The sequence below is a fragment of the Corythoichthys intestinalis genome, chromosome 9 (assembly GCF_030265065.1).
Source record: "Corythoichthys intestinalis isolate RoL2023-P3 chromosome 9, ASM3026506v1, whole genome shotgun sequence".
Taxonomy (NCBI): Eukaryota; Metazoa; Chordata; class Actinopteri; order Syngnathiformes; family Syngnathidae; genus Corythoichthys; species Corythoichthys intestinalis.
This window is the reverse complement of record NC_080403.1, coordinates 5865741-5888342: the sequence shown is the minus strand read 5'-3', so window position 1 is coordinate 5888342 and position 22602 is coordinate 5865741. Positions and strand designations below refer to the sequence as shown.

The 22602-nt window shown below is 38.4% G+C and overlaps 1 protein-coding gene across 1 annotated transcript; it reads left to right on the top strand.

The window, feature by feature from the left end:
- On the top strand, positions 1-21424 carry LOC130921376 (serine protease 33-like). Its single transcript, XM_057845200.1, has 7 exons — positions 1-67; positions 2110-2136; positions 5933-5959; positions 7176-7350; positions 11971-12233; positions 17346-17485; positions 20884-21424. The coding sequence occupies exons 1-7, from the start codon at positions 19-21 to the stop codon at positions 21175-21177; spliced, it is 975 nt and encodes a 324-aa protein (XP_057701183.1). The 5' UTR covers positions 1-18; the 3' UTR covers positions 21178-21424.
- Positions 21425-22602: the final 1178 nt, after the last annotated feature.

Here is a 22602-nt window from a genome sequence, read left to right as displayed (position 1 = left end):
ACACGCTTCAATCACAACATGAAAGTCTATCAGCTTGGGTTTTTGCTCCTCGCGTTCCTGGTGCCTAGTGAGTTCTGCCTCATTTTGTTTAATGTTACTTCTCATACAGTGTACATTGTACAATATGTCATTTTTCATTTACATGGTGGCTATCACACATGGATAAGCAATGACTAATTTTGACTGAATGTCAACTTGGACTTGAGAAACAGCTGTGTTTTTTTGTGTACAAAAAAATCAACTAAACTGATCTAATTGATATCATTATTGTGGATGGGCAAGTCTAAACAGGTGTGTGTGTTTTTTTTTGTTTTTTTTTTCTCGAGCGAGACTCAAAACTCATCTGTTCATACTTGCCTATCCACAATAATCAGCATTTCCATTTTCCATTCCTTTTTTAAATCTATTATTATTATTATTGTTCATGTATTCACATGTGTTTAGTATTTTAGATCCATCTTAAATGTTTTACTTTTATTTTCCCTAATAATTTTTATTGATTTTTAACCTTAAACCAGTCAATATGTTTTTAATTTAATTGATTGTACCCATGACCTTGAGTGCCAGAAAGGCACCTTCAAATAAAATGTATTATTATTATTAAAAACATTTCAATGTTAGCTACTGTATACAGTATGTGACAGATAAGGTGTAAACCCAAAGTAGAAATTAAGCTCCTGAAGTTGAGGATAGCAATTCATGTTCTTAATAATTATGTATTTCTTCACATAATACTATAAGTTTATGTTTTGTGAAGTTATTCTTTAAAAATCACTATAAATGTTTATTTGCATGTGTTGCCTTCATGTTGCCTGCACACGCAGTAATTGCCAGTTCTAAACAAACTTACTATAACAACAATATGATGCCTCAGGGTGTTTCTATATTATAGTGCTGTCAATAGGCTTCCAAATAAAGAATAATTGCATACTTTTCTGTAAGGATCCTCATTGAATTATCATTTTACAGAATTGAGTCATCGAAAAATGTGTTTACCTTTAGTAACACGTATGTATTTTGATCAATTCATAAACAAGTCAAATACATGTTCTCGTCATCTTCTTAAAATAATACCAAAACTGTATTCAAACAACTATTTAAACTAACAATTTTAAATGAAAATAAATGTTATTGTGAAAAACTTTTTTTAAAAAAACATTTAAATCATGTTTACATATTTAAATAAAATATAAATATGATCAAAGCAGCTGCTCAAACTGGTTTCCATCACGATTCCATCACAGTTCTGAAGTAGCCTCTTACGCGTCGACAGACTTTTTTACACAAGTCTGCCTGGGTATTAATTTTTTGCAATCTGTTTTGTAATTTTTCAAATCACTGACACTTCTTGGTTTTTGACTTTTTTCCTCAAAAGAGTTAGTGAGTACCAAATGTTCCAACCCAATTTTTTTAATGGTATCATTTTTCATTAATTCCAACGATTAAATTTGTAGTTATAACATTGTAATAATATATGAACACAATTGTAACAATATAAATTATACATAAACATTCCACTTTCTGTCCACCTACTTTTGCTCACCCAATAGATGAATTAATAAATAAACATAGTGGACCCTCATGATAAAATAAATAAATGATTTCCGTGGAGGAATTAATCAATTAATGTATTCTGGGAAGATGCAATTAATTGCACGTCAATTCAAAACAGTGGGAAAACGCTTTAAAAAGAGTTGACGTTAAAATGCCACTTTCTTCCCTTTTATTTATTGATTTACTTCATTATTTTGAGGGGGGGGGGGGGGGGGGGGGGCTTGCTCTTCAACATTTAAATGGTCAAAAGAAGAAAAAAAAAGTCCCTATCTTCTAGTAGAAGAACCAAAAAATGTTTATTCGAGAGGCCTAAAACACTATCCTTCCTGGTATCCACTCTATTGCAAAGCAAGCACACTATTTAAAATTGAATTAATCTGCAAGCATAAAGAGTTAGCCTGACGCAACGAATGCATCTACAAACTTTGTCTTCCTTGAGACTTTAGCTCTTGGTTAATGTAGTAGAAAAATTCAACAAATCTTTTTGATGACAATTTGTAACGTGTTGGCTTGCCCACTTTCCATGTTGAATATTTAAATTTTTCTATCTTGTAGGAGGCGCTGGGCAAAACAATAACATTGGTGAGTTATGTTTCCTTTTCAGTTGTATTTTGTATGAAACATGCTATGTCATTCCTTACACTGCCTGCAGATTTGTGTGAGTTCAGCCCATACTTACATCATGCAGCAGGTTTACATATCCACAAGAAGTCAAGTGAATTCTAAATTAACTAAAACACTTGTGTGAATGCTAATACAAATGCTAACATACTTTTTTGTTTTTAATGGATTCAATGTAATTTTCTTCATTCACAGCAAAGGATACACTCAAGGTACTGGGGTATACTCATACCTGTCAAGTTGTACGGTTTCGCCGTAATTTGTACATGTGAGCACTGATTTTGTAAATGTGTACGCCGTACGTTCAAAATCTGTACGTTTTTCGTGCATTACTATTTTTTTTTCATGGTTCGTATTTTGTCACCATTTCGGCAACGAGACCATGTGCGTTACTATGCGTTATTACGTTGGTTGAATGACGCAAGAAAAGTCAGAGACATGGAGAGAGAAGAGTGGGAGTGGGAAAGAGGGAGTTGTGACGCTGTTGCAAATGCGATGCTAGGCTAGGTGGCTTCAATAATACCTGGCTGTAGCCGACAGCCTACAATTTACGCCCACATGATGCTACGCTATATATCACATGTATAAGAAATAGATGCGAAATGATACACTTGCCGGCGTTGGTAAACAGCCGCCATCTTAAAGCAGTAGACTTCTCAGAAAGGCTCTGTTGTAGTTAATCTTCTTAGCGAACCTAAGTAACTTTTTATCGACATTACTCCTAAATCGGCAAAATCTTGACTTGAATCTATCTTTAAATGCTGAGACAGTTTTAAAACTTTCACATGTTGAAAGTAGACAGAAGGGAACTAATGCAAACACGGGAGCAATTATAACAACTTTAACGGTTGATTCACAACATTAAATGACGATATGGTTGCCACCTTTCAGAAATAGAAATAAGAGACGCCCCCCTCGCGCCCAAAGCCTGACGGGTGAAAAAAAGCGGCAACCCCAAAACTCCTAAAATGCATAGAAATGTAGCTATTTTTAGATGAGAAAACTGTATTGTGCACTATTTCGGCATGGCGGTTTCCTTGCAGCAGATTGTTTTGTTTTTTTCCTGCATGTTAGTGAAAACGAAGTTGTGAATATCGTAATTAATATTTGTGTTGTCAGCACTGAATCCGGTCATGTGAGCCATTGACAAGGCAATTTCTTAAGGGAATGTTTAAGGAGACCTACAATTCCAGCAGCTGACTCGTCTGCATTCTCTATAAAGTCCAGCATTTTGTTGGTGAGCCCAGACTCTGGACTGAAGTACTGGGCAGCAAGGGGAAACATCTTCCTGCTCTATTTATTCGAGGCATCGGTCTGTATGGAGAATGGGATGGGTGACGTTAAGATCTTGAGCACATCAACCACTGCCTTTAGACCCAGGACTTGTTTCAACAGTGTCTCTTGCTTTGCTCTCCCCAAAGTCTTTTCTTCACCATTTTGGAAACACATAAAAATCTTCTGATTGAGCCTGTGTCCACAGTCAGCACTATTGTAGCTCTGGCTGGCTATGTTTTACTTTGTGGTATACCTGTGTCACCTTAGCTGCAGTAATTTAGAGGGTAGGAGTGAGATGATGCGGCACGGAGGCTGAGTGGTTAGCATGTCTGCCTCACAGTTCTGAGATCAAGGGTTCAATCCCGGGCTTCGGCCTTCCTGTGTGGAGTTTGCATGTTCTCCCCGTGCCTGCGTGGGTTTCCTCCGGCAACTCCGGTTTCCTCCCACATCCCAAAAACATGCATGGTAGGCTGATTGAACACTCTAAATTGTCTGTAGGTATGAGTGTGTGCGTGAAGGGTTGTGTGTATCCTTGTGCCCTGCGATTGGCTGGCAACCAGTTCAGGGTGTCCCCTGCCTACTGCCCGTAGTTAGCTGGGATAGGCTCCAGCACCTCCGCGACCCTCGTGAGGAAAAAGCGGCATGGAAAATGAATGAATGAGATGATGTCAGATTCACTATTAATCAATCAATAGATAGTATATATTCGCAGTAGGACTATTAATTCAGTGTTTATTTGCTGTTAATCTATTAGGAATAATTCCAAATGAGGAGCATTTGTTAGCGTAACAAAATAAGATGTTCTTTATGGGTACATAAATTCCTTCCATATTGATTGATAATAAATGCATGTTTTAAAAAAAAAAAAAAAAAAAAAAAAAAAAAAAAAAAATCCTGAAAATAATCAACCATAGTGGCAACTGAAATAGCCTAGCGATGCTCCTATCAATGCAAGATGTATTAAAGTAAATATAAATATAGCCTATATGTTATCCATATACAAGAGCATAATAACATACCAAATCAAGCTCAGGGGATGTTTCAGGCACACAGAATTGTGACGAAGGGTCTTCTGGAATCTTATATTCCGTTTGTGGAGTTCCCCTGCAGCATGCTGTTTTACAACTCTGTGAGACACAACAAAAACTTTCCTGCCTGCCTTGCAGTTCGCTTTATAATCATCATCAGTGACTCTATCGAGCCACGGGTTACTATCTTCCCACTCCAGTCTATTTTTTGGAGATGTTTCCCCTTTTGAGGATGAGGTGGGGTGTCCTGAGCTTCTGCTGTAGAGGACGACATCTTTGTTTTGAAAATGCATGGGCGGTGCACTGAGCAGAGCGAGTGACATAACTAGGCAACGAACCCGGAAGTGGAGCGCAGTACAGGGCAGACAGCAGCGGGCAGGCAGATCCCTTTTCGTTCATTATTGTTGGCTCAGTGGTCACTCATGAGCGCAGGTGTGTGTTTGCGTGTGACAGTCGTGCATGGACTGGGCGCACCGCCGCCCACCACTCCCCGCCGCCGGAGCCGCGGGTCGCACGGGGTCGCCCAATGGGACAATTGTGAAATCTGGAATAAACAGCGTAGTTGCCGAACACAATTTGCCTGCAACTATTGCTGATCACTTTTCAGAATTAACAAAAGAAATGTTCCCTGACTCAAACATTGCATCGGTAAGTTAATTTTATCAATTGACCTTTTTAATTTATAATTGGACACACAAACGAACTACTTTCAAGTCAAACTGAATTGCGAGCTGAAGTGCGACAAAGTGCAGCCATCAAAAGACGTGATAGAAATTGCCAAAAGTGCTACATTCAATTGTAACAAAAGTCACTGTTCAATTTTAGTAATCATGATGTAGCTGAAGATATTGATTTTTTGATTGCACCAGGTTATATGTGACAATATTACCAATAAATTCTATTATTTTAAAATTTGAGTTTCATCTTTGTTTCATATTGCACACTATATAAAATGTAAGATTAGCCACCAATTTGTGAGGGCATACGTCACTACTTGTAAGATTGCCATCAGCCTCGGGTTGACAGGTATGGTATTCTGGTAAGATGCAATTAGTTCCATGTCAATTCAAAACAGTGGCACGACTCTTGAAACAGTTGAAAATTATCTTGGTAAAACCTCAAAAGAGTTGAAGTTAAAGTGCCACTTTCTTTTCTTTTATTCTTTTATTTTTTTTATTTTTTTGGGGGGAGGGGGGGCATACTCTCCAGCATTTCTCATATCCTCTCTGTTGCACAGCAAGCACACCATTTAAAATTATACTAATCTGCAAGGATAAAGTGTTAGTCTGATTCAACTAATGCATTCACAAACTTCTTCCTTTAGACTTTAGCTCTTGGTTCATGCGGTAGAAACATTCAACATATTTTTTTTATTTTTATTTTTATGAGAATTTGTAACGTTTGTTGGCTTGCCCACATTACATGTTGAATATTTAAATGTTTCTATCTTGTAGGAAGGGCTGCGCAAAACGATAACGTTGGTGAGTTATGTTTCCTTTCCAATTTTCAGCAAACGTTGAACTCAAGGTACTGGGCTATACTGTAAGATATGCAGGAGGTCTTAAAGGGAACCACCGATAAAAAGACATATAGTTCTTAAAAGAGAAATGTTAGTATGAGCAATAATAATTTAAAAATGAAAAAATAAACTAGTAGCTCGCCATTGTTGTTGACGTCGCAGGGTGGTGACGTCACAGGGCGGTGACGTCACAGGGCCATGCTACCGATACTTTACAGTCAATCTAACTATGTAAGATAATGATTTAAATACACCATACGTTTTCAATGGCAAGTTTTACATGAATAAGACATCAAGCCAATGAGTACGTTTTGTCCCTCGACTGACGCCGTAGCTCCCTGTTTTTTTTTTTTTTTTTTTTTTTTTTTTGGACTGGGTCTATTGTGATTCACTTTCATTTGAGTGTTGTCTTCACAAGACTAACTGTTTGGGTTATGAAAAGGTGTCAGAGGAAAATTATCATGACGGAGAGACGGATAGTTAGAGATAAGATAGATTGTTGCAGGAATAAGGTACCAGTCTGTACTGTATTAAATGAACTGCCAAGCAAACAATGAAATGAATGCTGATGATTGAAATTGGCAGAATGTTATATCAGGTGAAAGACCTATACAAAGATCATTGATTGGAACATTTCATCTGTCACCTAAAATATCGAATTTCCTGTCCTTCACGTGAAAAAAAAAAAAAAAAAAATTCATTGTTTGTTTTGTATGACTTCTGAAAATATTTTGCCGCTCCCAGTTTAAAAAAAAAAAAAAAAAAAAAAAAAAGTTAGTTTGAAGCCGTTCACATAATCTGCCTGTTGGGTTGGCGCGCGCCAACTTTCTACTGAGCAAACCAGTTCATTTATTTGTCAGGTAGATGACAAGAGCAGCGGGAAAAATTACACTGTCCTAAAGGTGAAGTAAAAAAGCTTGCTTTTAGTTTCATGTCTATAAGCCACCCACCCTCTTTCCAAACCGCATGATTCCACATATCCACAAGTGTGTCTGTCAAAACCTGATCTAAAATGTTTACCCGCCAGAAAGACAAGGCGCAAGTCTAGACCTGTGCTTGACGCACACAAATAAAATACAGTAGAGCGCAGCCCATACTGTCTTGCAGTGTGAATGGAAACAATAATAAAAAACGGAGTTTTCTGTGGCAATGTTATTGCTTGTGTTCTTGTGAGACAGAATGTGGCACGGCGCCGCGCAACTCCAGGATCGTTGGTGGCGAGGATGCACCCGTTGGGGCGTGGCCCTGGCAAGTGAGCTTGCAAAGACAAGGTGGACACTCTTGTGGAGGGTCGCTGATCACCAGGGAATGGGTTCTGTGTGCTGCTCACTGCTTCCCACCAGACCTCAACGCGTGAGCCTCTCATGACTTGATATAATGACAGTGAACTTGATATAATTACAATGAATTTCACTCAGACCAACCTGTTATAAGTAAAATTCAGAAATATAATAACCATATCCCAGATGGCAGACCGACGCTGAAAAGGTGCTGAATCAACGTTCTGCTGTCGATCTTATATCGTTCAATCGATGTTGTCACCCGACGTCTATTTGTCATCACTCTTGCACCCTCCATTAATATTGTTCCAGCGTTGGAATCCTTACAAAACCCAAGAATGCTGAATCAATGTTATGTTTTCCATCATTTTCAACCATGACACGATTAATGCTTTCAAATATGTCGATATTTAGAGGTGCTGCTTTATTTATAGACAGAAGAAACAGCTAGGATGACTAATAAAATATACGTATATGGCGGAAAACACTCAGGTGACTTGAAGTTCCACGAGACCCCCAATTTAGCCAATTTTCCAAATTGTCCAATATGCACGCGTGATACATCATTGGAAAGCTTAAAATGTCAATTTTCTGGGGGAATAAAAATTTGAACAGGAGGGCATTTAAAAAATAAATAAATAAACAGCAAAACCCTATCTGGAGGTGAGAGCACGCAAGAGCAGAATTACAGATGCCATGACTAACGGGATACGAGATATTATTGCGTACTTACCTTGTTTTGATCCAAAAACTCCATGTACTGTAGTATGTATCACTGAGTGTCAAGACACAGCTGTGAATAGCCACAGCTGGATTTTTTGGGGGATTTTATGGGTGAAACATGGTGATATAACAAGGGTCGCGATGCAGAAATTGCAGATTTTCTTTTTCATTTATTTACCTTTTTAAACGTTTTTTTTCCCAAATTTTTCTTTGTTTGGATCGATTATTTATCATGTAACATATCGGGGAAAAATGCGACAGAAAGAAAAAAAAAATACAATCAAGCGATAGTTAGAGGTAGATATCCGTGACTTTTTTACAGACACCATTTTTTTTCATTGTGACGTAATTTGTTTAAAAGTTTAAAATATGCGAGTGAATAATTTTTTAAAGTCGTTTTTTTTTTTTTTTTAACGAAATATTAGACACCAACTAATCATTCTGAGCTAAAAATGACAGACATTTTGAATAATAAATATAACTAATTACCTTCGTGTTATGGCTGGGTTGAAACAAGCGGTTGCGTGACGTCTGTAAATGGGGATTTTCGGGGTAAAACGGGAAAATTAAAAATAGTTCGGGGGCTTAATTTTCATATATTTACCCTTTTAAACATTTTTAGGGCCCGAGCACTAGACGTGCGAAGGCCCTATTGTTTTGCAAAGGATTATTATTATTATTATTATTATTATTATTATTATTATTCTTTTTTCAGGGCAAATGAAAATGGCCAATTTGGAGGCCTGAACATGCACGAAAAGTCACCAAAATTTGCACATACGTGCCGCTTCGCGTAAATTTCGATAATCTTGTGTCGTTTTGAAAAAATGTCAAAAAATGGCTCAGTGGCGCCCCCTTTACCCTTAAAATTTTCAAAAAGGCCTCTCCTCTCAGGTTTTCAACGTAGAGCAATGAAATTTGGGGAGTAGATACCTTATGCCTAACTGTTCAAAAAAGCCTCTTGCACCCATATTCCAAATCCAACAGGAAATCGGATATTTTGGATCAAATGTGAAATTTTTATCGGTTCACAGTTGGGGTTTACATTTGGAGGCCTGAACATGCACGAAAACTCACCAAAATTTGCACATACATGCAACTTTGCGTAAATTTTGAAAATCTACAAAAAAATTTAACAAAATCGCTCAGTGGCGCCCCCTTGAAATTTTCAAAAAGGCCTTTCCTATTAGGTTTTTTCAACGTAGAACGATGAAATTTGGCGAGTCGATACATTGTGCAAAACTGCTCCAAAAAGTCTCTTGCACCCATATTCCAAATCCAACAGGAAGTCGGAAATTTTGGATCAAATGTGAAATTTTATCGATTTACATTTGAGACCTTGTCGCTGAAGAAAATAGTTGGATCGTCTTCAAAATTGGTCAGAGTATTCAGGAGACATATGAGATCTTAAGTTTTCAAAATGGTGTGTTTTCACTCAAGGGTCGGGCCTGGGCGTGGTCCCAAAGTCGGCCATTTTTGGGCAAAATACCAAATTCAGAAAATGATTAAAAACTCCGTGATACAACGTTCAATCTTTTTCATTTCTAGCATGTATATGAGATATCCCAGCCTGAACACGACTGCATTGAAATATTACCCATTAGGCCTGGCGCCCCCTAGTGGGAACAGGAAATGGCCTTCTTTACGAGACAGGCTCCTCCTCCAAGGGAAAAAAATCTATTGACCTCAAACCTGTTTCAGGGGAGCCTCAAGACATGTGTTCAGGTCCCTGATAAAAAATATTGAGGTTTCGTTGAAGCGGAGAGGTCCAAACTGGAAGTGAAAATGACCGTCAACAATTTGTCTCGCCAAAAATTTTGAACAGTCATAACTCGGCAGATATGCAACATATCTGCGCCAAACTTTCCGTGTTTGTTGAGAGTCATACCCTGAAGGTTCTTGTAGGGGTCATTTGCATCAACTCTACAGTGCCAACTAGTGGCGAAAGAAAGAAGTTTTAAAAAAGGCCTTTCCTATTGGGTTTTTTCAACATAGAGCAAGGAAATTTGGGGAGTAGATACCTTATGCAAAACTGCTCCAAAAAGTCTCTTGCACCCATATTCCAAATCCAACAGGAAATTGGGTATTTTGGATCGAATGTGAAATTTTCATGGGTTCACAGTAAGAGTTTACATTTGGAGGCTTGAATATGCATAAAAACTCACCAAAATTTGCACATACATGCGGCTTTGGATAACGTTCGATAATCTTGCAACGTTACGAAAAAATTTAACAAAATGGCTCAGTGGCGCCCCCTTGAAATTTTCAAAAAGGCCTCTCCATTTAGGTTTTTCTAACATAGAGTGATGAAATTTGGAGAGTCAAAACTTTGTGCAAAACTGCTCCAAAAAGTCTCTTGCACACACATTCCAAATCCTACAGGAAATCGGGTATTTTGGATTGAATGTGAAATTTTTATCGATTTACAGTGTGCACATTTTACACCTTGGCACCTAGGGAATTAGTTTGATCATTCTCAAAATTGGCGAGCCTGTTCATGAGGCATATGAAATCTTAAGTTATAAAAATGGTGTGTTTTCATTCACGGGCCTGACCTGGGCGGGGTGCCAAAGTCGGCCATTTTTTCGCCAAAACACCGAATTCGGAAAATGACTGATAACTCCCTCATACAACGTTCAATCTATTTTAAATCTGGCATGTGTGTGAGGTATACTAGCCTGAGCAGGACTGGATTGAAAATTTACCATTTGTGCCTGGCGCCTCCTAGTGGGAACAGGAAATGCCCTTTTTTACGGGACACACTCCTCCTCTAAAGGGAAAAAATCAATCTACCTCAAACCTGCAAAAGGGAAGCCTTAAGACCTGTGTTCAGGTGCCTGATGAAAAATATTGAAGTTTCGTTGAAGCGGAGGGGTCCAAACAGGAAAGTGAAAATGACTGTCAACAATTTTTCTCTCCAAAAACTTTGAACAGTCATAACTCGGCAGATATACAACATATCTGCGCCAAACTTCCCGTGCTTGTTGAGAGTCATACCCTGAAGGGCCTTGTAGGGGTCATTTGCATCAACCCTACAGCGCCAACTAGTGGCAATAGAAAGTCACTCGTTTTTCCAATACATGTCCAGTTCTTTTCAGGTTGGTCATTGTAGTTTCAAGACCTATTAAAATACTTATTTACGGCCCATGTCCACGTGTCTCTGTCTGTTGCCGTGACGACCCTTTGTTCGCCATTTAAAGGAAATATTTTTTTTCAGAGACTCAGGCAGCTTATAGAGCCACAATAGTTGGCACACTTGGTCGAATTGGCCCAGTTAGAAGATTAATTTTAGTTTTGAATAAGGGCTTGGCTGCACAGCTCAGTAGTGGCTCCTTTTTTGTAGTACTCTCTCCAATAGGGGTTTTTATCTCTTGGGTGTGGGAATGTAAATAGGCGACTTTCGAGCATGTTAGGTTCTAATGAGATGATTAGAGAGGAGGATCTGCCACCGCCCTGACCTGCACACAGTCCGAGTTGCGTGACGTCCGAGTTGCGCTAGATCGCGAGGGCCCGTTCAGTCCTGCTTGCAGGCCTAGTTTTTCTTACTTTTTCTTTGTTTGGATCAATTATTTATCATCTAACATATCGGACAAAATGCGACAGCAACGAAAAAAATACAATTATTCAAGTTTATTCACTTTCTATGTTTCCATTCACTTCATATACTGTATGTGTGTGTGCGCGCATAAGTTAAAAGCAACGAGTACTTGTAATTTATCGTTTCATCTTTTCTTGTTTTTTTCATTTCACATTTTTTCTTTCCATGACGGCCCTGCGTCCATTGACCACACGTCACTGACCCATATGCACGTTAGATGCATTTTTTTAACATCTCATTGTAACCTGTTTTAGGGGGGGGGGGACAAAACACAACTCAACATAGCAGGGTTGTGAACATTAAACCACAATAAAACATTGGAGCACTGCTGACCGGTGAGATATAGTAAGTGATTTTTCTAACTGCCAACAGAGTACCCAGTGACTGGACTATCCTTCTGGGATACCAATCCCTGGATCTGGCTACTCCCAATGGGGTGAAGCGTACCGTATTGCAGATCATCCTCCACGAGGACTACAACAATCCGAGCAACGACAACGACATCGCCCTGTTACGAATTTCCCCAGTTAATTACACCATATTCATCCGGCCTGTGTGCCTCGCCGCTCCCAACACAAGCGCAGGAGGCGGAACCGATGTCTGGGTCACCGGATGGGGCAGAATTGGGAGTGACGGTACATGCATCTCTTTACCAAGAATTTTTCTTTACTACAGGATACTCTTTACACATGAATCTCTTAACACCAGTGATTTCCAACTTTTGTGCTGTCAAAGGATCATCAGCTTTGCACGAAAGACTCAGATTCCACTCCTTTTTTCCAAACATTTGTGTTAATTACAAATATATCTTCTTATCTCCTATTCATGGTTATAGTGTTAGGAAGACAATTGAAATGCTTTAGATGCAGAAGGTTCAATAAACGAGAATAATGTTTTTCGTACACTCAGTTTTATACATTTAGCATAACATTACACATAACACAGTCGAATAGGCTTAAAATGGGATTTTTCCAACCGATATTTGTATTCATTATAATGAAAATAATACCATTCACTTATTTTACAGACAAGACTGAAAAAGCAGTTTCTGCTCTTGCACTCCTCTTTAAAAGAAACTGCTGTATTTTAAGCCAAAACAACTGTTGTGTTTGATAGAACAATACGTCTATATGCTGGCATAGCAGATTCATGGCGCATTAAGCCCCCGAACTATTTTTAATTTGTCCGTTTCACCCTGGAAACCCCAGTTTACAGACGTCACGCTTTTGTTTCAACCCAGCCATAAAACGAAGGTAATTAATTATATTTATTATTTTAAATGTCTGTCAATTTTTTGCTTAGAATCATTAATTGATGTCTAATATTTCGTTTGAAAAAAAAAAAAAAACTTTTAAAAAATTATTCACTCGCATATTTTAAACTTTTAAACAAATGACATCACAATGAAAAAATGGTGTCTGTAAAAAATTCACGGATATTTACCTCATAACTATCGCTTAATTGTATTTTTTTTTTTTTGTTACTGTCGCATTTTCTCACATATGTTAGATGATAAATAATGGATCCAAACAAAGAGAAACTGAAAAGAAAAAACCTTTAAAATGGTAAATACATGAAAAAGAAAATCTCGACCACTCCTTGATGTCTGCGATTTCTGCATCACAACCCTTGTTATATTACCATGTTTCACCCATAAAATCCCCCCAAAAATCCAGCTGTGGCCATTCACAGCTGTGTGTTTACATTTGGTGACACATGCTATGTGGAGTTTGGGGATCGAAACAAGGTAAGTACGCGATACTATCTTTTTAAAGTCATGGCGTCTGTAATTCTGCTCTCACGTGCTCTCACCTCCAGATAGGGTTTTGCTTTTTACATTTTTTTTTTTTTCAAAATGCCCTCCAGTTCAAAATTTGTCTTCCTCCAGAACATTGAGATTTCAAGCTTTCGAATGATGTATCACACATGCATTTCGCACAATTTTGAAATTTGACTTGAAGTTCCGCTCTGAGACCCACAATTTGGCCAAATTTCAAAATTGTCCGATATGCATGTGTGATACATCATTGGAAAGTTTAAAATCTCAATTTTCTGGGGATGAAAAATTCTGAACAGAAGGGCATTTGTAAAAAAAAAAAAAAAAAAAAAAAAAAAAAAAAAAAAAAAAAAAAAAATTAAACAGCAAAACCCTAACTGGAGGTGAGAGCATGAGAGAGGGGAATTAAAGACGCCACGATTTTAACGAGATATTATCGCATACTTACCTCTTTTCGTGCCAAAAACTCCATGTAGCATGTATAAGTGGGGCAAATGAGTATTTAGTCAACCACCAATTGTGCAAGTCCTACTACTTGAAAAGATTAGAGAGGCCTGTAATTTTCAACACGGGTAAACCTCAACCATGAGAGACAGAATGTGAAAAAAAAAACAGAAAATCACATTGTTTGATTTTTAAACAATTTGTTTCCAAATTAGAGTGGAAAATAAGTATTTGGTCACCTAAAAACAAGCAAGATTTCTGGCTGTCAAAGAGGTCTAACTTCTTCTAACGAGGTCTAAAGAGGTCTAACGAGGCTCCTCTCGTTACCTGTATTAATGGCATCTGTTTTAACTCATTATCGGTATAAAAGACACAATCTTTTGTCCACAATCTCAGTCAGTCACACTCCAAGCGCCACTATGGCCAAGACCAAAGAGCCGTCGAAGGACACCAGAGACAAAATTGTAGACCTGCACCTGGCTGGGAAGACTGAATCTGCAAAAGGTAAAACGCTTTACGTAAAGAAATCAACTGTGGGAGCAATTATTAGAAAATAGAAGACATACAAGACCACTGATAATCTCCCTCGATCTGAGGCTCCATGGAAGATCTCACCCCGTGGCATCAAAATGATAACAAGAACGGTGAGCAAAATTCCCAGAACCACACGGGGGGACCTAGTGAATGACCTACAGAGAGCTGGGACCACAGTAACAAAGGCTACTATCAGTAACACAATGCGCCGCCAGGGACTCAAATCCTGCACTGCCAGACGTGTCCCCCTGCTGAAGCCAGTACACGTCCAGGCCTGTCTGCGGTTCACTGGAGAGCATTTGGATGATCCAGAAGAGGACTGGGAGAATGTGTTATGGTCAGATGAAACCAAAATAGGAATTTTTTGGTAGAAACACAAGTTCTTGTGTTCTGTTCTGTGTAAAGGAAAGAATGAATGGGGCCATATATCGAGAGATTTTGAGTGAAAATCTCCTTCCATCAGCAAGGGCATTGAAGATGAGATGTGGCTGGGTCTTTCAGCATGACAATGATCCCAAACACACAGTCAGGGCAACAAAGGAGTGGCTTCGTAAGAAGCATTTCAAGGTTTTGGAGTGGCCTAGCCAGTCTCCAGATCTCAACCCCATAGAAATCTGTGGAGGGAGTTGAAAGTCGGTGTTGCCCAACAACAGCCCCAAAATATCACTGCTGTAGAGGAGATCTGCATGGAGGAATGGGACAAAACACCAGCAACAATGTGTGAAAAGCTTGTGAAGAGTTACAGAAAATGTTTGGCCTCCGTTATTGCCAACAATTGGTACATAACAAAGTATTGAGATGAACTTTTGGTATTGACCAAATACTTATTTTCCACCATGATTTGCAAATAATTTTTTAAAAAATCAAACAATGTGATTTTCTGTGTTTTTTCCCACATTCTGTCTGTCATGGTTGAGGTTTACCCATGTTGACAATTACAGGCCTCTCTAATATTTTCAAGTGGGAGAATTTACACAATTAGTGGTTGACTAAATATTTATTTTCCCCTCTGTAAATAAAAGGCAGGAAAGTATTATACAATGACATTAAGTAAAAAAATATATGTATGAAACAAAAACAGCGCATCGCGGTTAAAGTCAGACAGCAAATAAAACAATAAAACAGATAAAATCTAAAAACATTCAAAACCCTTAAGCAATAACAAACCAGGCCATCCTAATCTGGGGAAAAGGCAAGTCTAAAAAGGTATGTTTTTAACCAAGACTTAAAAAGACCTAGATTTGTAGTGGTGCGGATTTCAGGGGGAAGGCTATTCCACAGCCTGAGGGTAGCAACCGCAAAAGATCGGTCTCCCCACTGTTTCGACCTTGGAACATGTAAAAGAAGCTGGCCGGTAGAACGAAGAGTACTGCCAGAGTTACGGAAGATTAAAGTTTCTGATAAATAAGAAGGAGCCTGGCCATCAATAGAATTAAAAACAAACAGTAAAAGTTTGAAATCAATTCTAAAATGGACTGGAAGCCAGTGGAGTGATGATAGCACAGGGGTAATACGCTCATGTCTAGGTGTACCTGTTAAAAGTTGAGCAGCAGCATTTTGAACAAGTTGCAGACGAGAAATTGAGGACTTGGGGAGATCAACATAAAGTGCATTGCAGTAGGCCAGCCTTGAGCTTATAAAAGCGTGAGTTGCTTATTCAGGGTCGTGACGACTAAGAAAGGTTTCACTTTGGCTTAGAGACGGAGCTGGAAAAAACTTGCTCTTACAACAGAACTAATCTGTTTTTCAAAGTTGAGCCTGCTATCGAATATCACTCCAAGACTTTTAACATGTGTCTTAAAAATGTCAGCCAGAGTGCCCGGGTTGGGCTCAAGGTCATTCATCATAGAAGGTGAGCCAAAAGTAATAAATTCAGTTTTTCTTTCGTTAAGATGTAAGAAGTTTTGTGCAAGCCAGTGCTTCACATCGGATATGCACTCCATCAATTTAGCGAGAGCAGTTTGTTCTTTGGGTCTCAAGGGCAGATAAATCTGAAAGTCATCAGCATGAAAATGAAAAGAGATGTCATGTTTTTTATATTTTGATCCTAAAGGTCGGAGATAAAGCGCAAATAGAACAGGCTCTAAAATAGAGCCTTGTGTCACCCAGCAAGACAGAAAAGTCTTTGGGAGGAAACTTCCCCAATCATTACTGAGAAGGTTCTATGTTGCAGGTACGATTTAAACCATTGTAGAGCGTTACCACAGATACCTATGAAGTGTTCTAAATGAGATACAAGGACTGTATGGTCGACTGTATCGAATACTGCCGTGAGGTCTAGTAAAACAAGGATAGCTGGGTTTCCATTATCCACAGAAAGGGCAATGTCGCTATGTATGGATGTACATGATTGCAAAAAATTGTTTTGGCTTTTTTCCATTTAATTCCATTGGCTGGGGACCCTTGAGGGGTGGATAGTAGACGGGGCATGTCTGACGACTAATGTTCTGAAAATCCCTTTACCGAATGTCTAAACTACGTTACAGTGGGTTCACACATGTATTTTTAGACCCAAACTGGTATACAATTGCTGGTGTAAGGATAAGCAAATACACTGTTTAAAGAAGGATGCCGACTCATATTATGACTCTCAATTGATTTGTCCGAACATTGGCTTCCCTATTACACATTACTAACACTATCTGTGCATGTACCTATGTACATTGCTATGTCACACTCCTATCTGACCTGACTTCTCTCTTTCCCACCTCACATGGTAACGCCTCAGTCAAACTTATTGTAGAGAGCTTGCAACTCTATAAATGGCTAGGTAGCAAAATATATTCAATCTGATCCAGATACATTGTATGTCATGTACCATATATGTTCTCTGTTTCCTATCATCTACACAGGACGGGTATATTTATTAATAATAATACATGAATAAAACATGCGAAAAGTCATGGCCTACCTATTTACCTGCCTACCTACTAACTTACTTTTTATGTGACTGCATTTGAACATACTTTTTTTTTTTTTTTTTTTCCCCCAGAGAGTCTTCCGCCTCCGCGAACGCTACAGGAAGTAGAGGTTCCTGTGGTATGCAACAATGATTGCGATGACGTGTACGAAATCATCACTGACAACATGATCTGTGCTGGACTCACTGAGGGAGGGCGGGACTCATGCCAGGTGACTTTACTAGAACACTTGTAGGCTAAATATTTGAGCATGCAATAGCTCCACCTATTATTGAACATTACTCATTATTTATAACTAACTATTATAATAGTTAAATCATTCATTTATAGTTACCTATAATAATAGTTAAAGCATCTATATGTACAACTTTTTATTATCCCGTCACACTTATGAGAATTTACACCAGTACAGTTCCATTGATGGTATTTAGAAATTCTACATTCGCTGGACTTTACAGGATCTATTCCTACTCAGCGATAGTGTAAATGTGAGTGACAGAGTCAGACGGCGTGCATTTGACTGACTGGTATGTTCTGCTGAGTGGACGTCTACTAAAAATGTGATTTTGCAGTTAATGCTGATGAATAGAATATCATGTACATTTAAATCTGTGTTATCATCTGACGATTAAGGCTATGCGTGTTAATAATGTGATTAGTTATGCGATTGTATGGAGAGTAAAATAAACAACATTGGACGCAATTTTATTTAAATCTAACACTTAAAATTGGACATTTTTAATATAGTCTCTAATTTTAGCAAAACGTTTACCTTTTTAGTGGCACATTTTCATTTAGTTTGGACCAATGCAACATAAATAAAATGATTACAAGCCAGGAAATGATTTTTTTTTTTTTCTAACATGGTGTTATTTAATTTGGGGGAAAAGGCCGTTTAATTGTCAATGAGCAAAGACTACTTAACTTTACTGAACAACGCTACAGTTGCGATTGTTCTAAGACTGCAAGGGAAGCTCAGCTTCCTCTGAAATGTTAAAAAAAATAAGTGAACAACTGTAAACTGCAGGGGTCCTCAACCGCCGGGCCGTGGACCGGTACTGACGCATTTGCTACCAGGCCGCACAAAAATAATAAATAATTTATTAACGACTAGGGATGGGAATTGATAAGATTTTTACGATTCCGATTCCATTATCGATATTGCTTAACGATTCGATTCTTTATCAATTCTAATTTGGGAAAAAGAAAAACAAACATTTTGATTTGATTCAGAAGTCACAACCTTACAAACTCACAACGAGGTCAAAAGAGGCCCAAAGCCTCGATGTTAACTGTGGCAAATAGACAAGAATGTGTAACATTTTACTGAAACATTTTTCTAATAGAAATAAAAAAAATCCTCCTTTTTAAAAGGACAAATGAGCTGATAGCACTCAATAATAATAATAATAATAATAATGATAAATACTGTCAAATACAACAGAACAGTGCGTAGTGCAAATGTGCAAAATTGGCAATTCTTTTGCAGAAAAAGTAAGCATGTTTGGTTTTTCAGGTAGGATACGTGATCTTTCCGGACCTATGGTGTCTCCAGCAGTGGAGAACACCCTCTCAGATGGGGTGGAGAAAGCCTGCACTCACAGAAAGTGTTCAGCTAGTCCAGACAGCAGGGGCAGAGTGTCTCTTTTGTTGTCCCAAATATTAACAAGTTCATAATTGGGTTGGTGTAATTACATAAGGACGGTTGGATCTCATACAATATAAGTGGAATTTTAGCGCAGTCCTCCGTTAACTTGGATTTGTTAACTTCCAAGACATAGTTGGGGTATTCTATGGAAAGGCGTTTTGATACTGTGTAGAATTTGGAAGTGGTCAGAAGTGGTTTGGGACCATACTATCTTGAATTACGGGCGAAAATACGCTGATTGGCTGTAGTCGTCAGGTGCATTTCGGGAAGTCATTTGGAACATCCACTTCCATTAGTCGTAGCAACACAAAAATACCACCATCGGATGCGGAGGTAGGCCTATATAGTTTTGTGTGAAATCAGTAGTCAGATTGGCCCTACGACCCACCAAATTCAAATTATACCGGAAAAATCACTGATTGGTGGACTACCGACCGAAATGAGGATTAAAATTGCTGATAAAATTGTGTAGGATTATTTTAGATGCATATATGTTATTGTTTTCTTATAGAATATTCGACGAGGAATATGATAGACCCTTTAATAGACTTTGGAAAAATCACCATTTCTTTAAGTAGTCTCATGGATAATGACATGGCCTGTGAAACTCATTTCAAACTCACATGGCAATGGCTCACCAAATTACATTAGGTGAATGATCACTCCACGAATAACCATATCATCTAACTTGGGACTTACGAATTGGTGTGTGCAACTTGCATAAATTATGTGACGTATTTGTATGTCATGGTGGTTGGAATCTATAAGAGAATCATTACATTAATTGCTAAACGATTCAATGGAATTAAAACGCAAGGAACCGGTTCTCAATTCCCATGCCTCTCAACGACTGCATTCTGGCTGAATTAATTTTGGCCTGTGCCCCTTAACACATCAATATCCCTGTCTACTCTAGATATAATACTACAACTGGATAGAATGTCGTCATTGAAATCCATTGGACTGCTAGCAGTACATCCTGTTTTTTAATATTCATGTGTGCTTGTCCTTGATAATAATGTATGACGGAGGCCATAGGGCGGGCGCATCATATTTGTTCCCAGAAATAATTAGCCCCCACACTAGCGAAAATTACTTAAAAATAGACCTCTTTGGACAGATTTTTATGGGGAAAAGGGCACCTGACAAGCCAGAAGATGAGCCTACAACCTCGAAGAAAAAAAAATCTTCTTTTAACAAACAATACCTACAATCCTACCTAAAATATGAGTTTGTCGCAACAGGTGACTGACAGGGGTGTCAAACTCAAATTCAAAGTGGGCCAAAATTTTAAATTGAACAAAGCCGCGGGCCAAGGTTGAACAAATGAACATTTTAATATGGAACCAAACAAGTTGAAGATGCAAATGCTATGCTAACGCTCCGAGCCACCTAGCCAATCATCATCGTGTTTGCAACGGCGTCACCAGCCCCTTCTCTCCTCAGCCCCTTCTCTCCTTACCCCTTCCGATCTGCTCTCTTTCTGTTTCAAGCAGCTGACGTGTGATAAAATCAGACAACTTGCGTATCATTCAACCAAATTGTAGTGACGCGCTCCTTCACATCCTCAGTAACAGTAACGGGGTTGCAAAGATGGGGGAAGTAATTAATTAGATTACGCATTACTGAAAAAAAAAAATGCCACTAGAAACACCGTTCTACTCTAACGCCGTTATTAAAAACAATGCTAATCACTATGTATTTACGCTTCTGTCGTTTGTAGCCATGCTGTTAGTGGAACGGTGCACATTAGTACGTGATGATGGAAGTTACTGTATTATTTAGCGTGACATTTTAAAAGTTGTTGTTTAAGTAATGCGTATTGTAATCATATAAATTTTGGACTTATAACGGGGAGAAAGTTTTTTTTTTTCCTAACCCTCGGCTCTTTCCTAATTAGTCAAACTGAAAGATTGACACAGTCTTTAAACGAACATTGACAATGGCGTAATTGTGCACAGGGGGATTCAGGCGGTCCAATGGTGGCTAAGAATGGTTCTCAGTGGGTCCAACTCGGCATCGTGAGTTTTGGATTTGGATGCGCTCAGCCTAATATTCCAGGAGTCTACGTGCGAGTATCCGAATACCGGTCGTGGATCATGGACCGGATCAGTGAAAGTGGCGGTAGCAGGGAGATGCCAACTTTTGTCACATTTTCTTCAAATGAGTCTGCATGTTCTGGGATTGCACTCCTCTCTGCTCCTCTACTCCTCACGGTTCTGCCGTCAATCTTCACCACCCTGGTGCTCATGTGATGAGGACCAACATCAAGTGAATAGATGCAAACTAAATCACGTGTTTGCTGGGTAAATGGTGTTAAATGGTAAATGGTGTTATACTTATATAGCGCTTTTCCACCTTTCTAGGCGCTCAAAGCGCTTTACACTATCTCGCCATCCACCTACTGGTGACGCAGTACCAGTACTAGTTACAATGAGGAAATTACCACTAAATCATTTCAATAAATAGAATTTGCTTGGTACTAGTTACAATGAAGGAAATTACCACTAAATCATTTCAATAAATAGAATTTTCTGATGAAGAATTCTGTAAAGACTTATTTTTTTTATCAGTCTATGTTGGCCATATCTATTTTCTCAACTATTGTTGATGATTTGTATCTCATTGAAAACTAATATTTTGCACTTGAAAACTTGGCTTTTTGTTATTTTCTATGTCACACCTTGACAATGTTTTGCTTGATTTACAACATTTATATGAATGAAGATGAATGCTTGCAATCCTTTGTTAGGTGCTCATCATTGCACTGTCTGACTTTTGAATGTATAAGAAAGCCAAGGGGGTTTCTCAATGGTTCTTTCATTTCAAATATTACGTGTATTACTGGACTATGGGTTATTTCTCTTTAAGTAAATGTTGTTGATTTTAACATTTGTTATTGTTTTCGTTCTTTAATTGTGGCCGAATAGCAAGAATGAGAACAAACAACTGTATGTCGTGATCACACAAATATAAATTGTTGGGGTGACTGATCCAATTATCAGTTATATTTACATTAGTATTAATTTTAATTTATGCCACTATCAGGAAATATTAGAGTTTTAATTTTCTTAGTAAGCTATAAATAATATTGGCTAATACAGTGGTACCTCGACATACGATCGCTTCGACACACAATCTTTTTGACATCCGCCGTAAAATTTGACTCGCCATTTGTTTCTACACCCGACGACATGCTCGAAATACGACGATTTATGACAGCGCCGCAGTTTTTTTTTGTATTCACGCAAAACACAGGCACAGCGTATTTTTGTTGTGATAGAAATCAAGATGGGTTCCAACAATGTAAATGCAGGTGGTGAAAGAAGCAAATCATTGAAATGAGGATGGAAATGATTTTAAAAAATGAGCGTTGGGTGCGCATCTGTGAACTGGCTCAACAATACAGCTGTAGACGGTCTATGACCTCTGCGGTCCTTCTCCGTTCACCAGTCTTTATAAGTTAAGATGACAATTATTATTATTGAAACATCGTCTTTATAAGTTAAGGTGACAGTTATTATTATTGAAGCATCCCCAAAGAAATCGCCAGCTTCGTCAGGTTTTTATTTGTTTATTTCAGAACTTGTGCAACACAACATGCCTACTATTCACCGCAGCTAAATTCCCGGGTCACAGTACGATGGCTGATGACATAAATATCACGGCGGGCCGATTGT